A 20,661-nucleotide genomic window follows, 5' to 3' on the forward strand; every position below is an offset into this window, starting at 1 on the left:
AGATTATGACTCGATCACATCACAATCAGAATATAACTGGTTTACATCGCAATCAGAACACGACTCAATTTACATCACAACCAGAGCATCACTTGATTACATCACAACCAGATCATGACTCGATTACATCACAATCAGAACACAGCTCAGTGTACATCACAACCAGAACACGACTCGTTTACATCAGAATCAGAACACGACTCCTTTACATCACAGTCAGAACACGACTCAATTTACATCACAACCAGAACATCACTTGATTACATCACAACCAGACCATGAGTCGATTACATCACAATCAGAACACAGCTCAGTGTACATCACAACCAGAACACGACTCGTTTACATCACAGTCAGAACATGACTCAATTTACATCACAACCAGAACATCACTTGATTACATCACAACCAGACCATGACTCGATTGCATCACAATCAGAACACAGCTCAGTGTACATCACAACCAGAACACGACTCGTTTACATCACAGTCAGAACACGACTCAATTTACATCACAGTCAGAACATCACTTGATTACATCACAACCAGACCATGACTCGATTACATCACAATCAGAACACAGCTCAGTGTACATCACAACCAGAACATGACTCATTTACATCACAATCAGAACACGACTCGTTTACATCACAATCAGAACACGACTTGTTTACATCACAGTCAGAACACGACTTAATTTACATCACAACTAGACCATGACTCGATTACATCACAATCAGAGCACGACTCAGTTTATATCACAATACCTACATTTAGAGTCGGTTATTCATTCAACCTAATGAGAAACTGTAGAACAGACTCAGTTTATATCACAGTACCTACATTTAGATTCGGTTATTCATTCAGCCTAATGAGAAATTGTAGAACAGACTCAGTTTATATCACAATGCCTACATTTAGAGTCGGTTATTTACTCGTTATTTACAGTATTTCACAGAATTCATTGGAATGTTTTTATTTACATGTAATCTTGTCGTTCTCTCTCTGCTCTAATTGGATGGTAGTTGTGGGGAAACAGATCAAAGCCACTCAAACTCAGTTAAATAAAGCATTTCATAGAAAGAGAGACAGATTATCCCCCCTCCACCCCACCCACACACCCTCTAAAGTAAATCAATTATTCAATTGGCATTTCAGAATAATGCTGCCTAACAGGTTGCCATGGAAACAGTGGAGCTGTATATTTGTCTGTGTGTGATACGTAGCTCCTGCTCAAAGAGGACAAATAGGACACCAGAGACTTTTGACATGAGGACACTCTCTCTCTCTCTCTTTCTCTATCTATCTCTCGCTCTCTCACTTCCTCTCTATCTCTCTCTCTTTCTCTCTCTCTCTCTCTCTCTCTCTCTCTCTCTCTCTCTCAGTATATCAGTATCTCTTTCTTGCTCTCTCACTTCCTCTCTCTCTCTCTCTCTCTGTATCTCTCCCTTTCTCTCTCACTTTCTCTCTATCTCTCTCTGTCTCTCTCCCTCAGTATCTCTTTCTCTCTCTCAGTATCTCTCTTTCTCTCTCAGTATCTCTCTCTCGCTCTCTCACTTCCTCTCTATCTCTCTCTGTCTCTCTCTCTCAGCATCTCTCTCTCTCTCTCTCTCTCTCTCTCTCTCTGTATCTCTCCCTTTCTCTCTCACTTCCTCTCTATCTCTCTCTGTCTCTCTCCCTCAGTATCTCTCTTTCTCTCTCTCAGTATCTCTCTTTCTCTCTCTCAGTATCTCTCTCTCTCGCTCTCTCACTTCCTCTCTATCTCTCTCTGTCTCTCTCTCTCAGCATCTCTCTCTCACTATCTCTCTTTCTCTTTCTCTATTTCTCTCTCTCTCTCAGTATCTCTCTTTCTCTTTCTCTCAGTATCTCTCTCTCGCTAATACAATAACTATATTGACAGTAAAGAACATTTTGCCTTCTCTTGTGAAGTTAACGGCTTAGAGATACTTGTTTTCCTTTCGACATTGATGAAATAAAAATCTATTTCAGAGCCGCACAAAGTGACTCTGAGAACCAACAGAACCTATCAAATGTTCTAAAAGATCTTCAATGAAGAGGTTCATTCCAAAGTGCTGTATGTTCAATTGTCTGTTTATTTCCAAACAATACCAGCTACTGTATGACACACTTTGTTAAACTACAGTTAATTTCTCTATTGAGGGTGGAGCTAATTATATTATTTACATTTTTTATTAGACAGCATGTGATGTTTACTCTGAACACCACGTATCAGGAAACACACTGAAGGTGGAGTTTAATCCGTTTTGTAACCAAACACTAATTTCTCACACAGAAACCACATCAGATTTGAGTGATAATGTGAACATTATTCATCTGAGTACAGTTTAGAATGACTTTACAGTAAATAAATAAATAAATAAATAAATAGTCACAGTTCTGCCCACACTGCTCTCTAGTGGCAGCTCATAGGGATATCATTCCTTCTACTGAAACCTGCTCATGAACATACACCTTGCCACAATAATAATAATAATAATAATAATAATAATAAAATGGTTATGCAATCCCCACATTCTGTATAACTGTTGTAGAAGTTCCCTGCAGCAGTAATGTTGACACAGAGTTTCCAGGCTTTATTTTACTCTTCTTCCAGTTCCAGTGATCCAGTGTTTCAGTTTCTCAGTGATCCAGTGTTCCAGAGATCCGATGTTCCAGTGTTCCCGTGTCACAGTGTTCCAGTTTGATGGATCCAGTGATACAGTTATACACTGTTCCAGTGGTCCAGTGTTCCAATCTTAACAGGTTGAATCTTCTCTTTTTAACCGTTCTTTAATGTTGTAAAATGCATTATGCATTATCCTCTGTGCAAACTTCACACAAAATCAGCCTTGTTGAAGCCGTTTGTTCCTCTGACTGTCGCATGTGCAGTGATTAATGTGACCGTCCTCCTCCTGGAGATCTGCTCAGTTTAGATACAGCCTGCATCTAACTTGCTGACCTCACACTGGTATATTTGATCCAGCCAATCAGGAGCTTCTAAGGAAGTTAATGGTCTGGAGCAGGTGCAGCAGTGTGGCTGGAACTATACTCACTACACACAACTACACAGAACCAGAGCTGGAGACCACCACTGTCTTTACAGTCCTGACAGCCACATTTATACACGCTAGTGAGAATGTTACATTTTGTTTTTGTTATTTCTTAATATTTTATTTGCAACTGAAACTGAAACAAAGTATGACTGTACACATCCATTATTATTATTATCATTATTATTACAGTGGGAGAGTGAGCGAGAGAGAGAGAGAGAATAGAGTATGGGAGAGTATAAGAATAAGGCAAGGGAGAGAAAGAGAGGGAGAGTATAAGAATAGAATGGGGGAGAGTGAAAGAAAAAGGCGAGGGAGAGGGGGAGTATGAGAGAGAGAGAGAATGTGTTATGGTAATCCTGTGATGTGGGTTCTCTGAGCTCTCTGTGTTCACGGTTCTCGTCACTGGGTCGGAGGATAAGCTGGAGCTCGTGCTGCTGCAGGAAACATGTGACACACTCATGATGGCGAGAGAGAGAGAGAGAGCGCATGATACACACACAGAGAGAATGGAGTCATATGTTCTATATATATATATAAGCACCTACATATATTTATAATGTGTTTAATTTATAATATTTTATGCTACATATAAAGTATCCACATACAATAATAATAAAGTTACATATGATTCATATACATTATACTGAATATAGGTTAGTAGCTGTAATAACAATGTCTTTTATGCGTTATATGTACATTGAGTGAGAGGAGGATTGAGTAGACAGCTATTTAAATTGTGTTTTAGTGGTGAAATAAATAAACGCTGGTTCCTTTTTCACATTTCACAGTGAAACAGTCGATCAGAATATCCTTATCCCTCATAATGATCCTCATACTGATCCAGACCTCCTCATCCATCATACTGGCCCAGAACATCATCATCCATCATACTGATCCGGAACATCCTCATGTCTCATACTGATCCAGAAAATTCTTATTCCTTGTACTGATCCAGAAACTCCTCGTTCCTCATACTGATCCAGGACATCCTCATCCATCATACTGATCCAGAACCTCCTTATTCCTCATACTGATCCAGAACATCCTTATTCCTCGTACAGATCCAGAATGTCCTTATCCTTCATAATAATCCAGAAAAGCCTTTTTCCTCGTACTGATCCAGACCTTCTCATCCATCATACTGATCCAGAACCTCCTCATTCATCATACTGATCCAGAACCTCCTCATTCCTCATACTAATCCAGAAAATTCTTATTCCTCATACTGATCCAGAACATCCATATGCCTCATACTGATCCATCACAGTGACCCAGATAATCCTCATCCATCATACTGATCCAGAACCTCCTCATTCCTCATACTGATCCAAAACATCCTTTTTCCTTATTCTGATCCAAAACTTCCCTCATCCCTAATACTGATCCAGAGCATCCTCATTCATCAAACTGATTCCAAACCTCCTTTATACTGATCCAAAAAAACTCTCATTTCTCATACTAATCCAGAACCTCCTCATCCCTCATACTGATCCAGAATATTGTCATCCCTCATAGTGATCCACAACCACCTCATCCCTCATAATAATCAAGATTAAACCTCATCTCTCATACTGATCCAGATCTTCCTTCATCCCTCATACTGATCCATAACTTCCTCATCCCTCATTCTGATCCACAACCTCCTTTATCCCTCATACTGTTCCAGGCCATCCTTATTGTGATCCAGAACATCCTCATCCCTGATAATGTTCCAGAACATCTTCATTCTGATCCAGAAAATCCTCAGTCTGATCCAGAACTATGTCATCTCTGACCTAGAACTTCTCCTGCTACATTTCTATCCAGAACCCCCCTCAATCTGATATAGAACCTTCCTCATCTCTTGTTTTTCCAAATTGTGTATATGATTTAGGAATGTGTGTGTGTGTGTGTGTGTGTGTGTGTGTGTGTGTGTGTGTGAGAGAGTAATGTGGTTGATTTTGTCAAATTCCTAGACACATCACACACACACTCACTCACACACACACACACACGCACACACATTCCACAGACTGGGCCCTTGGGGAGCACAGGGGAGGGGCAAGAGGGGGTTACACAGGCGGAGTCTGGAGTTCAGGGCTTTATCCCAAAACATGTGACACTGAGTGTGTGTGTGTGTGTGTGTGTGTGTGAGAGAAAGAGAGAGGGAGAGAGAGAGCACTAGTAAATAACAGTTTAGAGGTATTATTGAAGAGAGAATAAATGTTTATTTAAATGTTTAATTTTCATTTCTCGTAAAAAGTTATTTCTGTTCCAAAAATTGCTGTTAAATGTTTCAAAAGTTTATCCTCTTCTAAAGTTTACAAATACTGTACAAATAAAAATGTTGTTAAGAAAAGCTGCTCAAAAGTTACATCTTCATTTTCAATTATAACAAACCAGATATTTGTACATAATCATTTTAATAAAATATCTGTCTTCAAAAACTCCACAGACTTTATATAATCAGTATGAAGCTGTAAATAAACAATGAGAAAGTGTTAGGCGTGTCCAGAGTGATGGAAATTATTAGTCCAGATTAAGTGAAAAGTCGAACTCTAATCTTGTTGCAGATAATTTGACATTTTGATATGATATTGATGTTATAAATATATAATTACAGTATGTTATGTAACATTTAAATAACAAATGCTTGACATTTAAATCTTCAAATGCTTAACAATGGTGGGATCCAGGGTTGAGTACTGATTTTAAATGCTATATCTAAATAAATACTGAGATGAGTATACATATTTAAAACATGATGGTGATTGGAATCATGAAAACACCAAGGCCCAATCCCATTTCACCCCTCGACCCTACCTAGAGCCCTTAGCCCTATGTTTTGGGCGTTCACATCTAGGGGTCGGGTGTCCCAATTTTTGTTGAGATAGAGGGATAGAAGTGTTAGCCTATAAATCACTAGTAGTATGCTGATGTCTCATTTATGAAACTGCTCACTGTCCTCTACAAAGTTAAAATACTACTTAAAACTGAGGTCTTCTTTCAGTGACTGTATCAGTTATTATTGAATGAAACAGTAATTGTTAATCTGAGATATGATCCCGGATGTTTGAGCAGTATATGAGTGTGTGTGTGTGTGTGTATGTGTGTGTGTGTGTGTGTGTGTGTAGAGGTGGAGTGAGAGAGGAGGGACGAGGGAGGCAGGGTGCATTGGGGCGGGGGGGGGGGGGGGGGGGGGGCTGTGTTGTATAGAGTCAGTTCTAAGGAACCTCTACCGCTACCTCATTCCCTCTTAGCGTCCCACTCATCTAAAGCCATGCTCTCTCTCCCTCACTCCCTCCTTCTCCTCCTCTCCGTCCATCTCTCCGTCCAGCAGTTCCCGCGTCCCTGCACCACTCCAGAGGCTCTGACATCTCGGCTCTGCTGCCCACAGTGGCCGGGTGATGGCTCCGCCTGTGGTGCCCGCTCCGGCCGTGGCTTCTGCCAACAAGTCACGGTTTCTGACCTTCCGGATGGTCCTCAGTACCCTCACTCTGGAATGGACGACCGGGAGCGCTGGCCGCTGGCGTTTTACAATTGGACCTGCCAGTGTGCTGGGAACTTCATGGGCTATGACTGCAGTGAGTGTAAGTTTGGCTACTTCGGTCCGACCTGCGCTGAAAGGCGGGAATCGGTGCGCAGGAACATCTTCAGCTTATCAGTTACAGAAAGGCAGCGGTTCATTTCTTACCTGAATTTGGCAAAGAACACCATCAGCTCAGATTACGTAATTGCAACAGCAACAAGAGCCCAAATGGACGGCGCTAATGGTACCGTTACTCCCATGTTCTCAAATGTCAGCGTTTATGACCTCTTCGTGTGGATGCACTACTATGTGTCCAGGGACACGCTGCTAGGTGGGCCAGGAAACATTTGGCAGGACGTCGATTTTGCCCATGAAGCAGCCGCCTTCCTGCCCTGGCACCGAGTCTTCCTGCTCTTTTGGGAGCATGAGATACGCAAGCTGACCGGAGATTTCAACTTCACAATCCCTTACTGGGACTGGCGCGATGCCACAGACTGCCAGGTGTGTACAGATGAGCTGATGGGGGCACAAAGCCCGCTAGACCCAAACCTCATCAGCCCAGCCTCTGTCTTCTCTTCATGGAAGGTAAAGATAAAAAAAAACATTAAACCTAAAAAAAAAACCTTCAAACTACACAGTAGCTACCAGAGGGGGCCATAGTGTCCAAAGAAGGTGTAGGAAAGGGGTTCAAAATGAACAGAACTAAATTTCTAATGAACTCTTGTAAACATGAAAAAGTCTTCAGTGCAGAGGTTCTGGAACCCTCCATGTCTGAACCTTGCAGAATGGTGGTCTCCAGGCCTGATGCTGCAGATCTTAGAGAATTGCAGAATTTTGTTCCAACCATGATCTACTACACCTGCTCCAACTCTTCAGAGGTTCATGCATTAAGGTTAGGTGAGCATGGTAGATGTAGCAACTAAACTCTGAAGGAAAGCAGATCCCTTGCCTGCCTTCACCAGGACAGCCTTTTTCAACCACAGCTAGAAAAAAGTAAAGGCTTTTTCATTTTTATGGGAGCAAAATGGAAATGGCTTTTGATTGCAGCTTGAAATATCACCACTACAGGAGATTCTGTTCACAAAGATTGCCAACTGTAGTGTCCACCAAAATCTGCCTGTGTGGACCTAATTATGAATTAATATAATTAACTGGTCCTGTCTGGGTTTTTAATCAGCACATTAACATCATGTTTTATTTGGATTATCCCATAAAAACAATCGGTGCTGTTACAAAGTAATGCTGTTAGTTTTAGGGTTAGAATTAGATTTCGGTTTTGGCTAAAAGGTTTAGGTTAGACTGAGTGTTAGTTTTGGTGGGGGGGGGGGGGTGAACATTATATTGATTTTAACCCATTATTGCATATCTTTGCAATCTGCAGTAGAAATTAAGTACAAGGTGAGCATCTACATCATCTATGTCAAGTTTCTTACTGTAGGAGAGATCAGCAGAGAAATTTAATATATGCAATATTATCATGGAAACTGACAAGTCACTACTAATTCAGGTTTAATCAATTAATCCTGACTGCTCTACAGGTGATACCACACACTAAAATTCTCCAAAGCATCATCTTTTGAGGATGGAACCCGATCTTAATTGTTGTTTTATTTATTTGTTTTTTTCCAACTGAGGCCTGACTTTTGCTTCATGTTTAGAAATATAAACCGCATAATTAAGTCTATTAAAAATTGCTTAATAACTCAGTTTGAGACATGAAGGTGAAGCTGGCTTCATATTCACTGGCTTCTTATTTCCATTCCACCTTAAATGGTGCAGTTGTTACTTTCTGGAACCTCAGATTTGAATAAGGAGCTGGCAAATACAAAGCCAACTTCATTAACACATTTGAGGCAAGCGCATTATGATTTAGACATGCAGTTAGCACCATGCTAATTGGTGGGGCACAGGCTTCCATTGCCTGTTAGGTACATTAGCCTTGTAGCTCCAGGGCTAAAGCTAAAGAAGCAAATTTCAGACACCAAACATGTGTTGGCTTATCGACTACATACACTCACCCCCCACTTTATTAGGTTCAGTTGCTTGTTAACACAAATAGCTAATCAGCCAATCACACAGCCACAACTCAATGCATTTAGGCATGTAGAGGTGGTCAAGACAACTTGCTGAAGTGCAGACCGAGCATTAAAATGGGGAAGAAAGGGGATTTAAGTGACTTTGAGCGTGGCATGGTTGTTGGTGCCAGACGGGCTGGTCTGAGTATTTCAGAAACTGCTGATCTACTGGGATTTTCATGCGCAACCATCTCTAGGGTTTACAGAGAACGGTGCGAAAAAGAGGAAATATTCAGTGAGCGGCAGTTGTGTGGACGAAAATGCCTTGTTGATGTGAGAGGACAGAGGAGAATGGGCAGACTGGTTGGAGATGATAGAAAGGCAACAGGAACTCAAATAACCAACCAAAATCTTTGAGGAATGTTTCCAACACCTTGTTGAAAGTCTGCCACGAAGAAGTAAGGCAGTTCTGAAGGCAAAAGGGGGTCCAACCTTTTACTAGCAAGGTGTACATTAAGTGTATATCCACTTAAGTAAGTGTAGTAAGTAAGTAGCCAGTAAGTGTATATACCTAACCAATGTATAACAGGGACTGGCAACCTAATATACCACCCCACCCCCACAATGGACCCCCACAGGAGCCACTTTCCCACCCCTCCTTCCCCTCAGCTGCTCTGACATCACACATTCCTCCACTCTCCATATTGTAAAGCCCCAGGCAGAAGCTCCCCTTGTGATGCAACCCTTGGGTTGCCAGATCCAGGCAGTTACAGAGTGCGGATTGTGAGGAGGGGCCTCAGGCCAGCTCTCACATACTCGCATGTGACTGAGGTCACCATTCAGGTTCATCACGCGGCCTAGTGGCCTACAGATCACTGGTCACGTACACGCGCATGCACGCATGAGGAGCCTCGGGGAATTAGCTAAAGAAGCTTAACTGCGAACTTGAAACACATTTCAGCCTTGCTCTCGTCCCACGGGTGCCTGATCAGAAATGTGACTCTGTACAGAGGAAAGAACCAGAGCAACAAAGAGGTTCTGGTCTCTTCTGGTGGTTCCTCATATCTACAATAGTTCACACTGTTAACAGAATATCTGGCAAAGGGGCTGGAGAAAAGTTTGGCTTGATTTCAGTAAATATTTACAGCTCCAGTCTCTGAAAAATAGTTCTGAACCCTCACTGGGGAGGAACCCTGAAGAGAACGCCTCTAGAGTCTTCTGTTAGGGAACTTTTTCCCTGTTCCACTGAAATGATATCGGTTAAGTTTGTTCCATGCACCTCGTCCTGACCCAGGACCTTTTATTTTAAAATGATGAAACAGTCTAAGTGTGTTATCTTTCTCTTGGGACAGTCAGTGTGGTGTAGTACATTGTTTGTACTTTACTGGACCCAAATGTACCGTATTCTCACAGTGGGGGGTTTGAGGAACTATGCTGGCTTAATACTTATTTAACAGAAAAGGTTCAGCTGAATTTTTTAAATGTGTGTACAGTAGTAAAGATTCAGAAACTAAGACCAAAACCACAGTACAAATGTCCAGAACCATGACCCCCCCAACCCAAACCCAACCAGAATTCACCGCTCAGTACAATTCAGTACATGTAAATCACAAAATTATTATTCTATTTAAAGTTAGTGTGAGCTGTACACCAGCTCATTATTGTTCTTCTCTTTATTGTCCAGTGTTTCAAAAAACTTTTCATAATTTTATAAAACATAGATTTTTGTTCTTTTCCACCCCATCCCCCTAAAAAAACATTAAAAAATAGATAAATAGAGTATGAGAGTCATATATTTATTGAGTTTTACTGGGTTCACTTACAGGGACTTAAAGGGAACTTCATAACTTTTTTCCCGGTTAACTCAAGGAACGAGGTATTTACCCTTGTTCTATTACCCGGACAACTCAGTGAAGAAAGTTGCTCTCAAATTTCAAGTTGAACTACCTCTTTTTAGTTTAAAAGTTAAGTAGACTTTGATATATTTTTCATGTAAAAAAAAATATATAATATAATTTATTGAAATATTAACCTTTTCAACTCCTTGAGACCACCGCTGGTTCCAAAATGCACTTAGTCATATTATTAATAACTTTCATATTTCATAAGCTACATTCAAAAGGTGGGTGTCATATAAGGCTATAACTCTGTCTTCTTTCCAGTCAAATCGATGGGTGATGTCATTTTAAATCCTTGTAAGAAAAGAAGCTGAACTCATTTTTTTTTTCTACTGAAAGTCGACCTGTTTTTCCCCAAATCTGGGCTATAAACTATAAACAGATGGCATGTAAACAGTGATCTGCTCTGTAAAAATTACTTTTATAAAATAATACAAAGCGTCTGAGATTTTTTTGGCTTTCAGCAGTAAATTGTAAGCATAGAGTAATATGTGTGATCATAAAACACATTCTCTGTTAATTTGATGGGAGCTTTTCCAAAAATAAATAAATAAATAAAATAGAAATGTGCATTTATTTCATGCAGTCACTGAATAATTTGCCTTATGATTTGGTCATGTAAATTCAGATGTTCAAACCAGAATATACCCTGGACAATAGGTTGAATTTAGAGTTATGGTTAAAATGAGGTATTTAATGTTCAGTGTTGGGTGGCACGGTGGCGTGGTGGGTAGCGCTGTCGCCTCACAGCAAGGAGGGCCTGGGTTCGATTCCCCGGCCGGGCGACCAGGGTCCTCTCTGTGTGGAGTTTGCATGTTCTCCCCGTGTCTGCGTGGGTTTCCTCTGGGTTCTCCGGTTTCCTCCCACAGTCCAAAGACATGCAGTCAGGCCAATTGGACATATTACATTGCCCCTAGGTGTGAGTGACTGTCTCTGTCTGTCTGCCCTGTGATGTACTGGCGACCTGTCCAGGGTGTATCCTGCCTTCTGCCCGAAGACTGCTGGGATAGGCTCCAGCACCCCCCCGCGACCCTGACGGAGAAGCGGCTTGGAAAATGGATGGATGGATGTTCAGTGTTAGGGAGAAGTAGAATTTAATGGATTTTTATTGTTGTACATCATGTAGTACCAATTATTTTCACTTCTGTAAAAAAGATTGCTGTAACCTAAAAAGTAAGTAAGTCACCTTAAATATTTGAGTTCACTGAACTTTTCAAGTCAACAGAACAATAATCTTGGTTTAACATCCTGTTACCTTACAAAGTCAAGTTCAGTTAACTCAAAATTTGAAGGCAACCAGGTTCCTTTTTTTTTCAAATTTAGATAAATACTGTAAATGAAAGAGTGCAAAATGTAAGCAATATTTTGCATTAATCCTAATTATAGACACGTTTTCATTTTCTCTTTCTGTGTATTTTACTTTTTTACTTATATTTATTACCAATCGCTATTTTATGTATTAATTCTGTTTCTTTCTTGCTATCACTTTTTACCATTTTATCATTTTACACAATTTAAAATTTAGCAGTTTTGTGTTATTGTTTACAGAACATTTATTTGCATTAGGAATGTTTCCCTCTGTTTTACTCTGACTGATTCATTCTCTCAGTGAGTTTGAGGTACAGGTGAGTTTAATCGTATTTGGCAGTAATTGCTTATTAGTTGAAGGTCTCACGTTTTCAGGAGTGTGAGTGGGAGCGGTTCTGGAGTTCTGAAAGGAAACTGATGCCAGTTACGCTCAGTCGCTCAGCGTGAGACTGTTTTATTCAGAGTGTAAGCTTTTAATATCCTGGATAACGCATGACTGATTAACACTCACACACTCAGACCAGGGTAGGGAAAATGTATTAGTCCTTCAAAAAAATAAACAAATTATAAAACTTTCAAAGTGCCTAGCCTGACTTGACTAAAGCTCACAAGCAGCTGCTCTTCTCTTTCTCAGACTGACAGAAATACAACTCTTAACTAACTGAATAAAATACGTACACTGTATTAATGTCTCCATGTCTCAGCACACCTTTTCAAAACAGACTCAGAGTTCTGGAAACGCTGTGCCAACATCTGTGAAGAATAGGAAATCTTTGTTTAGCAAGAAAGTAAGAAATGTTTAATCATTTTCACACAGCGAAGGCTGTGCCACAGTTGGACTGTCCGTTGTGCCTGTAGGTCAGCAGTCCATGCAGTTTAAGGGAAAAAGTGGAAACTGGATTTGTTTTTATAAAATAATCAGCCTGAACTCAATCAGCAATTGGTGGGGCGTCGCCCATCAGCAACGAACAGATCTCAGATCTTACTGTTCGCTCTTCCTCTGTGACGGTGCGCATACATATTAACACATCGCCACCCCAACAGGTGATCTGTACTCTGCCTGAGATCTACAATGCTCGGGAGACTGTGTGTGATGGAGCAGGTGAGGGTCCGCTGCTCCGTAACCCAGGCAACCATGACCCAAACCGGGTCCGTCGCCTGCCAACCTCTGCTGACGTGGAGTTTGTTCTGGGTCTGACCGATTATGAGACTGGGTCATTGGACCGGCGCGCTAACATGAGCTTCAGGAACACACTGGAGGGTAAGAAACAGCAACAACAAATTAATCAATTACTTAACATAAGAATAAAAACAACAAAAAGAATAGCTTGGCCAAGTATGCTAATGTGGATAAAAGTGACAAAAAAGACTTCAATTACTAGAACATAATTTGCAGTGCGCTAAATGATTGTTTTCAATTATTTTAGCAATGTTAACTTTTTGAACAGAATGTTTCAATGTCAATGTTTTCAACAATACAAAAATGCAGATAAATGTATGAAATAATTCCCCTATGATAGTCATGCACAATTTCACAAGTGTGGACAAATAATACGTGGGAAGCTGTTACAAATAAGATGTTGTAAATGTGTCCAAAATTATGGAGAGTCACTTGAGTGTCACTCTAAAGTGACTGCATGAAGACATATTCATATTCTTCATATGCTTAAATCAAATTAAAATGCTGTATATTTTAATCGTGGCAATCTAGAGGCACATGACTTGATAAAAAGTCCTGTGAATAAATAAATGCAGTATATTATCCATTCATTGTTTTAAATCAAACATCTATCAGTTTTGAGAGAATTTGAGTTGTGTGAGTTACTATTATATATTAGTGTATATAAGAAAAATATTAAAAGTGATTCCATAATTGTCACCAGTACTAATAAGTGTTTGTGTGTGTGTGTGTGTGTGTGTGTGTGTGTGTGTAGGTTTTGCGAGCCCAGAGACAGGGATGGCAGTGCCAGGTCAGAGCACAATGCACAACGCCCTGCATGTGTTTATGAATGGCTCCATGTCTTCAGTACAGGGATCAGCTAACGACCCCATATTCCTCCTGCACCATGCTTTCATAGACAGGTAATAAAAATAAAATAAATAATTATAAAAGTTTGCTTTTTGTGGATACTCTCTCAAACCTAATGGTATGTTATAATTGAAATGAAACTACAAATCAGCAGCAAACAAAACATATACAAATTGTAAATTGTCCTGGTTTGCAACCTGGTCAAACTCTACTACTGCAGTGTAAATTGTCCTGGTTTGCAACCTGGTCAATCTCTACTACTGCAGTGTAAAGTGTCCTAGTTTGCAACCTGTTGTGTTAGGAAGTAACCGATAGGATAGTTGTTACTGCCCCCTGGAGTTTAGAGAAGGGAAGGAGGATGTTCACTTGTATGGAGGTCCGGACACGCTTCAGTTAAGCTCCGAGTCAACCTACTTAATGTGTAGTCTGCTTCTGTTCCACTTACCATCAGTCTGCATCAGGTAGCATAACATGGTGTCAGAAGTGTGTTAGAGATGGACAGTGACAATTCGGGCGACTCTAAACAAAAAAAAATGTCATGAAGCCAGAGGAATGGCCAAAGTGGAAGAAAAGGTTCGAAAGATACAGGATAGCATCACGGCTCGATGAACAGCCGGAGGAGAACCAGGTAAATACCTTGATTTACACTATGGGAAAGGACATCGAGGACGTCATAACGTCCCTGGCTTTAACAGAGGAAGAGCAGGAAGGTTATGATGTGGTAATTAATTAATCTTGAACGACACTTCGTAGTGAGAAGGACTGTGATATTCGAACGTGCAAAGTTCAACCAAAGACACCAAGAAAGAGCAATGACGCGTGCTCAGCAAAGCGAACAGGTCAAAAAACAGTAGGAGCTCATGAAATCGAACTTCAAAGCTGAAAATGGTGCAAACATAGACAGTGTCCAGTTCTACCAGAAATCATACCTGAAAAACCAGGACAGACCGCGCATGCAGTTTAAAAACAAAAACATTCCTCCAAAGCAACTGCTTGCAATGGAGAATAATGCGTGCTACCGATGCGGCAGAGTACCTGCCCATGGCAAACAACAATGCCCAGCCCGTGAAGAAAATTGCAACAATTGTCACAAAAGAGGGCACTTCGCAAGGGTGTGCAAGAGCAGGGCGGTGAGTGAAATAGAGTGCCTGACGATGCAACTTACGAAGAGGACACAGCATATTTGGGCTTAGTCAACTCAGATAACTCTGAAAATGAATGGATTACGGAAGTAAAGATCAATGATCATAGCACACAGCTGAAAATAGACACGGGAGCAGATATCACAGTCATTCCAGAAGCAGAGTATACCGCACACAAAACCTTTCCACCGTTACAGAGGGCCGCCAGAACAATTGCACAATTCAAGTCAGGATTATTTGGCCGCACTGCAACTTGTAGCCAGAATTGATGCCACTTTCTGCCCAAAAACTGTTACTGAACAGTTCCCACAGTTGTTCAGCAGTCTAGGAAGAATGGAGGGGGAATACAAAATTGAGCTCAAACCGGACGCAAAGCCATACACCCTCTCAACACCAAGACGCATACCACTACCACTCATGTCTAAAGTCAAAAAAGAGTTGAAGCGCATGGAAGACCTAGGCATCATTTCCAGAGTCGAAAAACCTACTGACTGGTGTGCAGGTATGGTTCCAGTCCCGAAGGCGAACAATGAGGTCCGCATATGTGCAGACCTGACGAAGCTGAACCAGTCCGTGCAGAGAGAAAAACACACGCTACCCTCGGTAGAACACACCTTAGGTCAGTTAGAGGGAGCCAAGGACTTTTCAAAGAAGATCCCCCTCCCCGAAGGCTCCAGGCTGCTGACCACATTCCTTACACCATTCGGGCGGTACTGTTATAACCGTCTGTGTTTTCGCATTTCATCTGCACCAGAACACTATCAGCGCAGGATGTCCCACATACTTGAAGCCTTGGAGGGTGTGGTATACAGATGGATGATGTTCTTGTGTATGGAGAGACACAGGAATGCCATGATGAACGCCTGTGGGTCTGCAGATTCATCCTCCTATGCACTGGGAGCAGTCCTACTACAGCAGCAGGAGGATGACACACTAAAACCAGTGGCGTACGCTTCAAGCACCATAAGCGACACAGAAAGAAGATATGCCCAGATCGAAAAGGAGGCACTAGCTACAACATGGGCATGCGAACGCTTCTCCGACTTCCTGGTAGGCATAGACTTCCATATTGAAACCGATCACAAACCACTTGTTCCCCTGTTAGGGTCAAAAGACTTAAACAAACTACCTCCAAGAATACAAAGACTACGCATGAGGCAGATGCGATACAGATACACAATCTCTCATGTACCTAGGAAAAACATGGCCACGGCAGACGTCCTGTCGAGAGCACCTCAGAAAGATACGAAAGACACCAAAGACAGAGTTGAACTTGTACGTCAGCATGGTGATGGATAGCTTGCCTGCCACAGAGAAAAGGCTGCAGGAAATAAAAGAACATCAAGACAGAGACGAAATACTGAGACAGGTAAAGAAATATTGTCACCAAGTTTGGCCTGACAAGTTTGCACTGGATGGGAGATGCCAGCAGCACCCTTCGCTGGAGAGTTAACTGTGGAAAAAGGCCTGCAACTCAGAAATAAAAGACTGGTCATACCCAAAACACTGCAACATGAGATACTGGAGAAACTGCATGTGGGCCATCTCGGCATCGTGAAGTGTCGCGAGAGAGCTAAACAAGCAGTCTGGTGGCCAGGACTAAGCACTCAGCTCAAGAACTTTGTGGAGTCGTGTGACACCTGTGCACGAGAGAGAAGCCACCACAAAGAGCCACTGATTCCCTCTGACTTCCCAGAGAGACCATGGGAGGTCCTAGGAACAGATTTGTTCGAGTGGAATAACCATCAGTACCTCTTTGTGGTTGACTACTTTTCCCGTTATGTGGAAGTGGCTAAACTGTCCAATACAACATCAGCAGCAATCATTAACCACCTCATATCAATTTTCTCCCATCATGGGATCCCTTCTACTGTAAGGAGTGACAACGGACCGCAATTTTCCTCTGATCTTTTCAGCCAGTTTGCAAAAGAATGGACATTTGAACATATAACATCAAGCCCAAGGTTTCCCCAAAGCAACGGAGAAGCTGAGCGCGCAGTCAGAACAGTCAAAAGACTGCTACAGAAAGAGCCAGACCCATACTTGGCCCTTATGGCCTATCGTGCGACCCCCCTCTCCAATGGGCACAGCCCAGCTGAACTACTCATGGGAAGACGCATCCGAACAACACTCCCTACCATCCCATCCTCACTTCAACCAGAGTGGACTGACCTGGGGCGACTGAGACGGGAAGAGAAAGAAAACAGAAGAAAACAACAACTGAGCTACAACAGACGGCACAATACTTACCCTCTGCCTCACATCCACGCAGGAGATCATGTCTGGGAGTCAGACACAAAAGAGAGAGGAACAGTGTTGAAACCAGCTAACGCACCAAGATCTTACCTGATTGAAACCCCTAGTGGGGTGCTCCGTCAAAATTGATACCATCTCACAAATACACCTGTGGCTCCAGATGCATCAGGAAACTCAACTGAGACCCCACCTGGCCCGGATGCAGTTCCCAGGTCCGAGGGACCTATCACTGGGCGGCCTAGCTGTCCTGAGCCAAGAAGATACCCAGCAAGAGAGAGAACAGTGCCAGAGTACCTGAAGGACTTTGTTACTAGTTAGCAGGTACTCCTTGGCTGTCTGAGTGGCACAAGGGGCAGAATACACCCCTCACTCAGCTGAAGGATTGGGCAGTCTACCCCACCTTCTTAAAAAAAAAAAGAAGAAGAAATGTGATGTGATTGTCAATTCATGTTAAAGTGTTCATGTTATAGTGTTAAACAACTTCTATGTGTTATTGTTACTGAGAAGCCTGAGTTACCCGTAAACACAGACAGGGATGATTTTATTAGAAACAGCATGATTGTACTACTCATGGGAAGTATTCTTTTGAACAGTTACAGTAGTTAAAATTTGCTAATGGACAGTTCATATAGACAACTTTACAATACAAAGAGACATGTTAATTTCAGAACTTAAAAAGGGGGATGTTGTGTTAGGAAGTAACCGATAGTATAGTTGTTACTGCCCCCTGGAGGTTAGAGAAGGGAAGGAGGATGTTCACTTGTATGGAGGTCCGGACACGCTTCCGTAAAGCTCCGAGTCAACCTACAAGATGTGTAGTCTGCTTCTTTTCCACTTACCATCAGTCTGCATCAGGTAGCATAACACAACCTGGCCAAATTCTATGACTGCAGTGTGAAGTGTCCCAGTTTGAAGCCCGGTCAACCTCTATTACTGCAGTATAAAGTGTCCTAGTTTGCAACCTGGCCAGACTCTACTCCTGCAGTGTAAAGTGTCCTGGTTTGCAGCCCAGTCAACCTCTACTACTGCAGTGTAACGTCTCAATTTGCAGTCCAGTGAAACTCTATTATTGCAGTGTAAAGTGTACCGGTTTGCACCCTGGTCAAACTCTTCTACTGCAGTGTAAATTGTCCTGGTTTGCAACCTGATCAAACTCTACAACTGCAGTGTAAAGTGTCCCATTTTGCAGCCTTGTCAAACTATACTACTGCAGTGTAAATTGTCCCGGTTTGCAGCACAGTCAAACTTTAACACTGCAGTGTAAATTGTCCCAGTTTGCAGTCCAGTCAAATTACTAGTGCAGTGTAAGTTGTCCTGGTTTGCAGCCAGTCAAACTCTACTACTGCAACATAAATTGTCCCGGTTTGCAGCCCAGTGAAACTACTGCAGTGTAACGTGTCTCAATTTGCAGTCCAGTTTTCACTATTTTTCACTATTGCAGTGTAAAATGTACCAGTTTGCAGCCTGCTAAAACTACTATTGTGGGGTAAAGTGTCTTTACTGGTTCTCAGTGAACCTTTGAAAAACTGGGCCAGCAGTGAAAGTTTTTTTTCCTTGTAATTATTATTATCATAATCACAGAGTGCAACATATAGGTCACAACACAAACTGTGAATGTTAATGAGAAACCATTAAGCACACCATTATACCAACACAGGAATAAGAATCAACATAAAATACTTACACTGTGTATGTTTGTGTATGTATGTAGTATATTTGAGCGCTGGCTGAGGAAGCATCAACCCCCCCGCACTCTCTATCCAGAAAGCAAAGCTCCCATTGGACACAACGACGGATACTACATGGTGCCTTTCATTCCCCTCTACAGGAATGGCGACTACTTCCTGGGAACAAAAGTTTTGGGATATGAATACGCCTACCTACTGGACCCCAGTGAGTAACACGCACACACACACACACACACACACCTGAGCTTAAGTAGAATAATTAATAATCTGTTGCCTTATGATGCTAATAAAGTGCTTCTTGGTCTGCTGTATCTGCTGTGCAGTCATTCTGGAGTTTTTGTGGAGTCTACACTCTCTCACGTTTTCCTCTGCAGGTCAGCGGTTCATGCAGGAGTTTCTGACTCCATACCTGCAGCATGTGCAGCAGATCTGGCCATGGTTGGTGGGGGCCGGCGTGCTGGGGGCTGTCCTCGCAGCCATCATCACCACCCTCATCATCTTCACCTGCTACAGAGGAGCGAAGAACCAGAAACGATCACCCTATGGAGAGAGACAGCCACTACTGCACAGCAGTGACGAGGAGGCTACAGCGTCATACCAGACTACACTGTGAACACACACACAGGTGTATATCAGGGAGGTCAGTCAGAGCTGCAGGACGCCAAGCTGCTCTCCACCAGCCTGTCCAGAAGAGGTTACAACACCTCCTGTAGGCCAAAAAAGAGCAGAGAGCCCACCCACCTGAATCCCCCAAACTCCATGCAGCCAACAAGAGCAAAAGACTGGTGCTTTCATTGCATTGATCGCTGTACTGTACATCAATCTCATTTATTCTGTTCTGGAGTTAAATGGACGTTTATAAAATGAATTAAATCATATTAATATATCTTGATTAAATGTATATGTGTGTATATGTAAGTCTTTATTTAAACAGAAGATAAACACATTAAAAAGCATCAGAAAACAGATTATTCCAAAACAGAACATGGTTGTTTGGCCCTCTGAGGTCATTCTCTCTGGATTTGTTCATGTCTTCTTTAACTCTCTTTTAAAAGCTATTCATAAAACATGATCATATGTTTCACATCAAAATGCTCAGTTATCTTCATCACTACTTTCCGAAAGCACTGCAGCAGCTTCAGCAGTTGCATACCATTTCACACGAGTCTCTGATGTGGACTGAGCAAAGAATGAAGGGTTTCCAGTGTGATGGTCAATCCTTAGTGACTTCCATAGTGTCCATTGGTCAGTTTCACACAGAATGTAGGCGAACACACAAATCCACCAGTTCCACATGGTGAGAGGCAGATGACGTGTATCTCCACCCCTCTTCATAGGCTCATAACTCCGGATGTGAGTCTCGTATGATCTTGTGATATGATGGAAATGTTTGAACTGGATTTCTATGCTTGATCATCACAAAGATACAGAAACAGATAAAGAAACAGAGAATTTGGTGCGTGGGTGAGCTTGTGGAACCCAGAGGATAACCATCCACCATATAATAAAATTACCACTGCTGTGCTCACTTTGCTAAACATACAGAATGAGAAATATAAATACTGTGGGATGCTGTGCAGAATGTAAATATAAACAAAATGCAATGGTGTGCAAATCATTTAAAACCTGTATTTGATTGAACATAGTACAAAGACAACATATCAAATGTTGAAACTGAGAAATTTTATTGTTATGCCCATTTTGAATTCGATGCTTGGGATGAGGGCAACAAAAGGCTGGTAAAGTAACAGTGCTAAAAAACAC

The 20,661-nt window shown here is 41.9% G+C and overlaps 1 protein-coding gene across 1 annotated transcript; it reads left to right on the top strand.

The window, feature by feature from the left end:
* Nucleotides 1-6,275: 6,275 nt before the first annotated feature.
* On the top strand, nucleotides 6,276-19,910 carry tyr (tyrosinase). Its single transcript, XM_017683061.2, has 5 exons — nucleotides 6,276-7,146; nucleotides 12,827-13,043; nucleotides 13,717-13,864; nucleotides 18,921-19,102; nucleotides 19,272-19,910. Exons 1-5 carry the CDS (start codon nucleotides 6,313-6,315, stop codon nucleotides 19,508-19,510), a joined length of 1,620 nt encoding a protein of 539 aa, XP_017538550.1. The 5' UTR covers nucleotides 6,276-6,312; the 3' UTR covers nucleotides 19,511-19,910.
* The last annotated feature ends 751 nt before the right edge of the window (nucleotides 19,911-20,661 follow it).

Source organism: Pygocentrus nattereri, chromosome 17 (genome assembly GCF_015220715.1).
Source record: "Pygocentrus nattereri isolate fPygNat1 chromosome 17, fPygNat1.pri, whole genome shotgun sequence".
Taxonomy (NCBI): domain Eukaryota; kingdom Metazoa; phylum Chordata; class Actinopteri; order Characiformes; family Serrasalmidae; genus Pygocentrus; species Pygocentrus nattereri.

Excerpts from the sequence above, each read along its gene's own strand:
- tyr (XM_017683061.2), top strand. The coding sequence starts at position 6,313 with ATGCTCTCTCTCCCTCACTCCCTCCTTCTCCTCCTCTCCGTCCATCTC. Across the intron at positions 13,865-18,920 it reads CACCATGCTTTCATAGACAG|TATATTTGAGCGCTGGCTGA; the intron begins GTAATAAAAATA and ends GTATGTATGTAG. Across the intron at positions 19,103-19,271 it reads CGCCTACCTACTGGACCCCA|GTCAGCGGTTCATGCAGGAG; the intron begins GTGAGTAACACG and ends TTTCCTCTGCAG.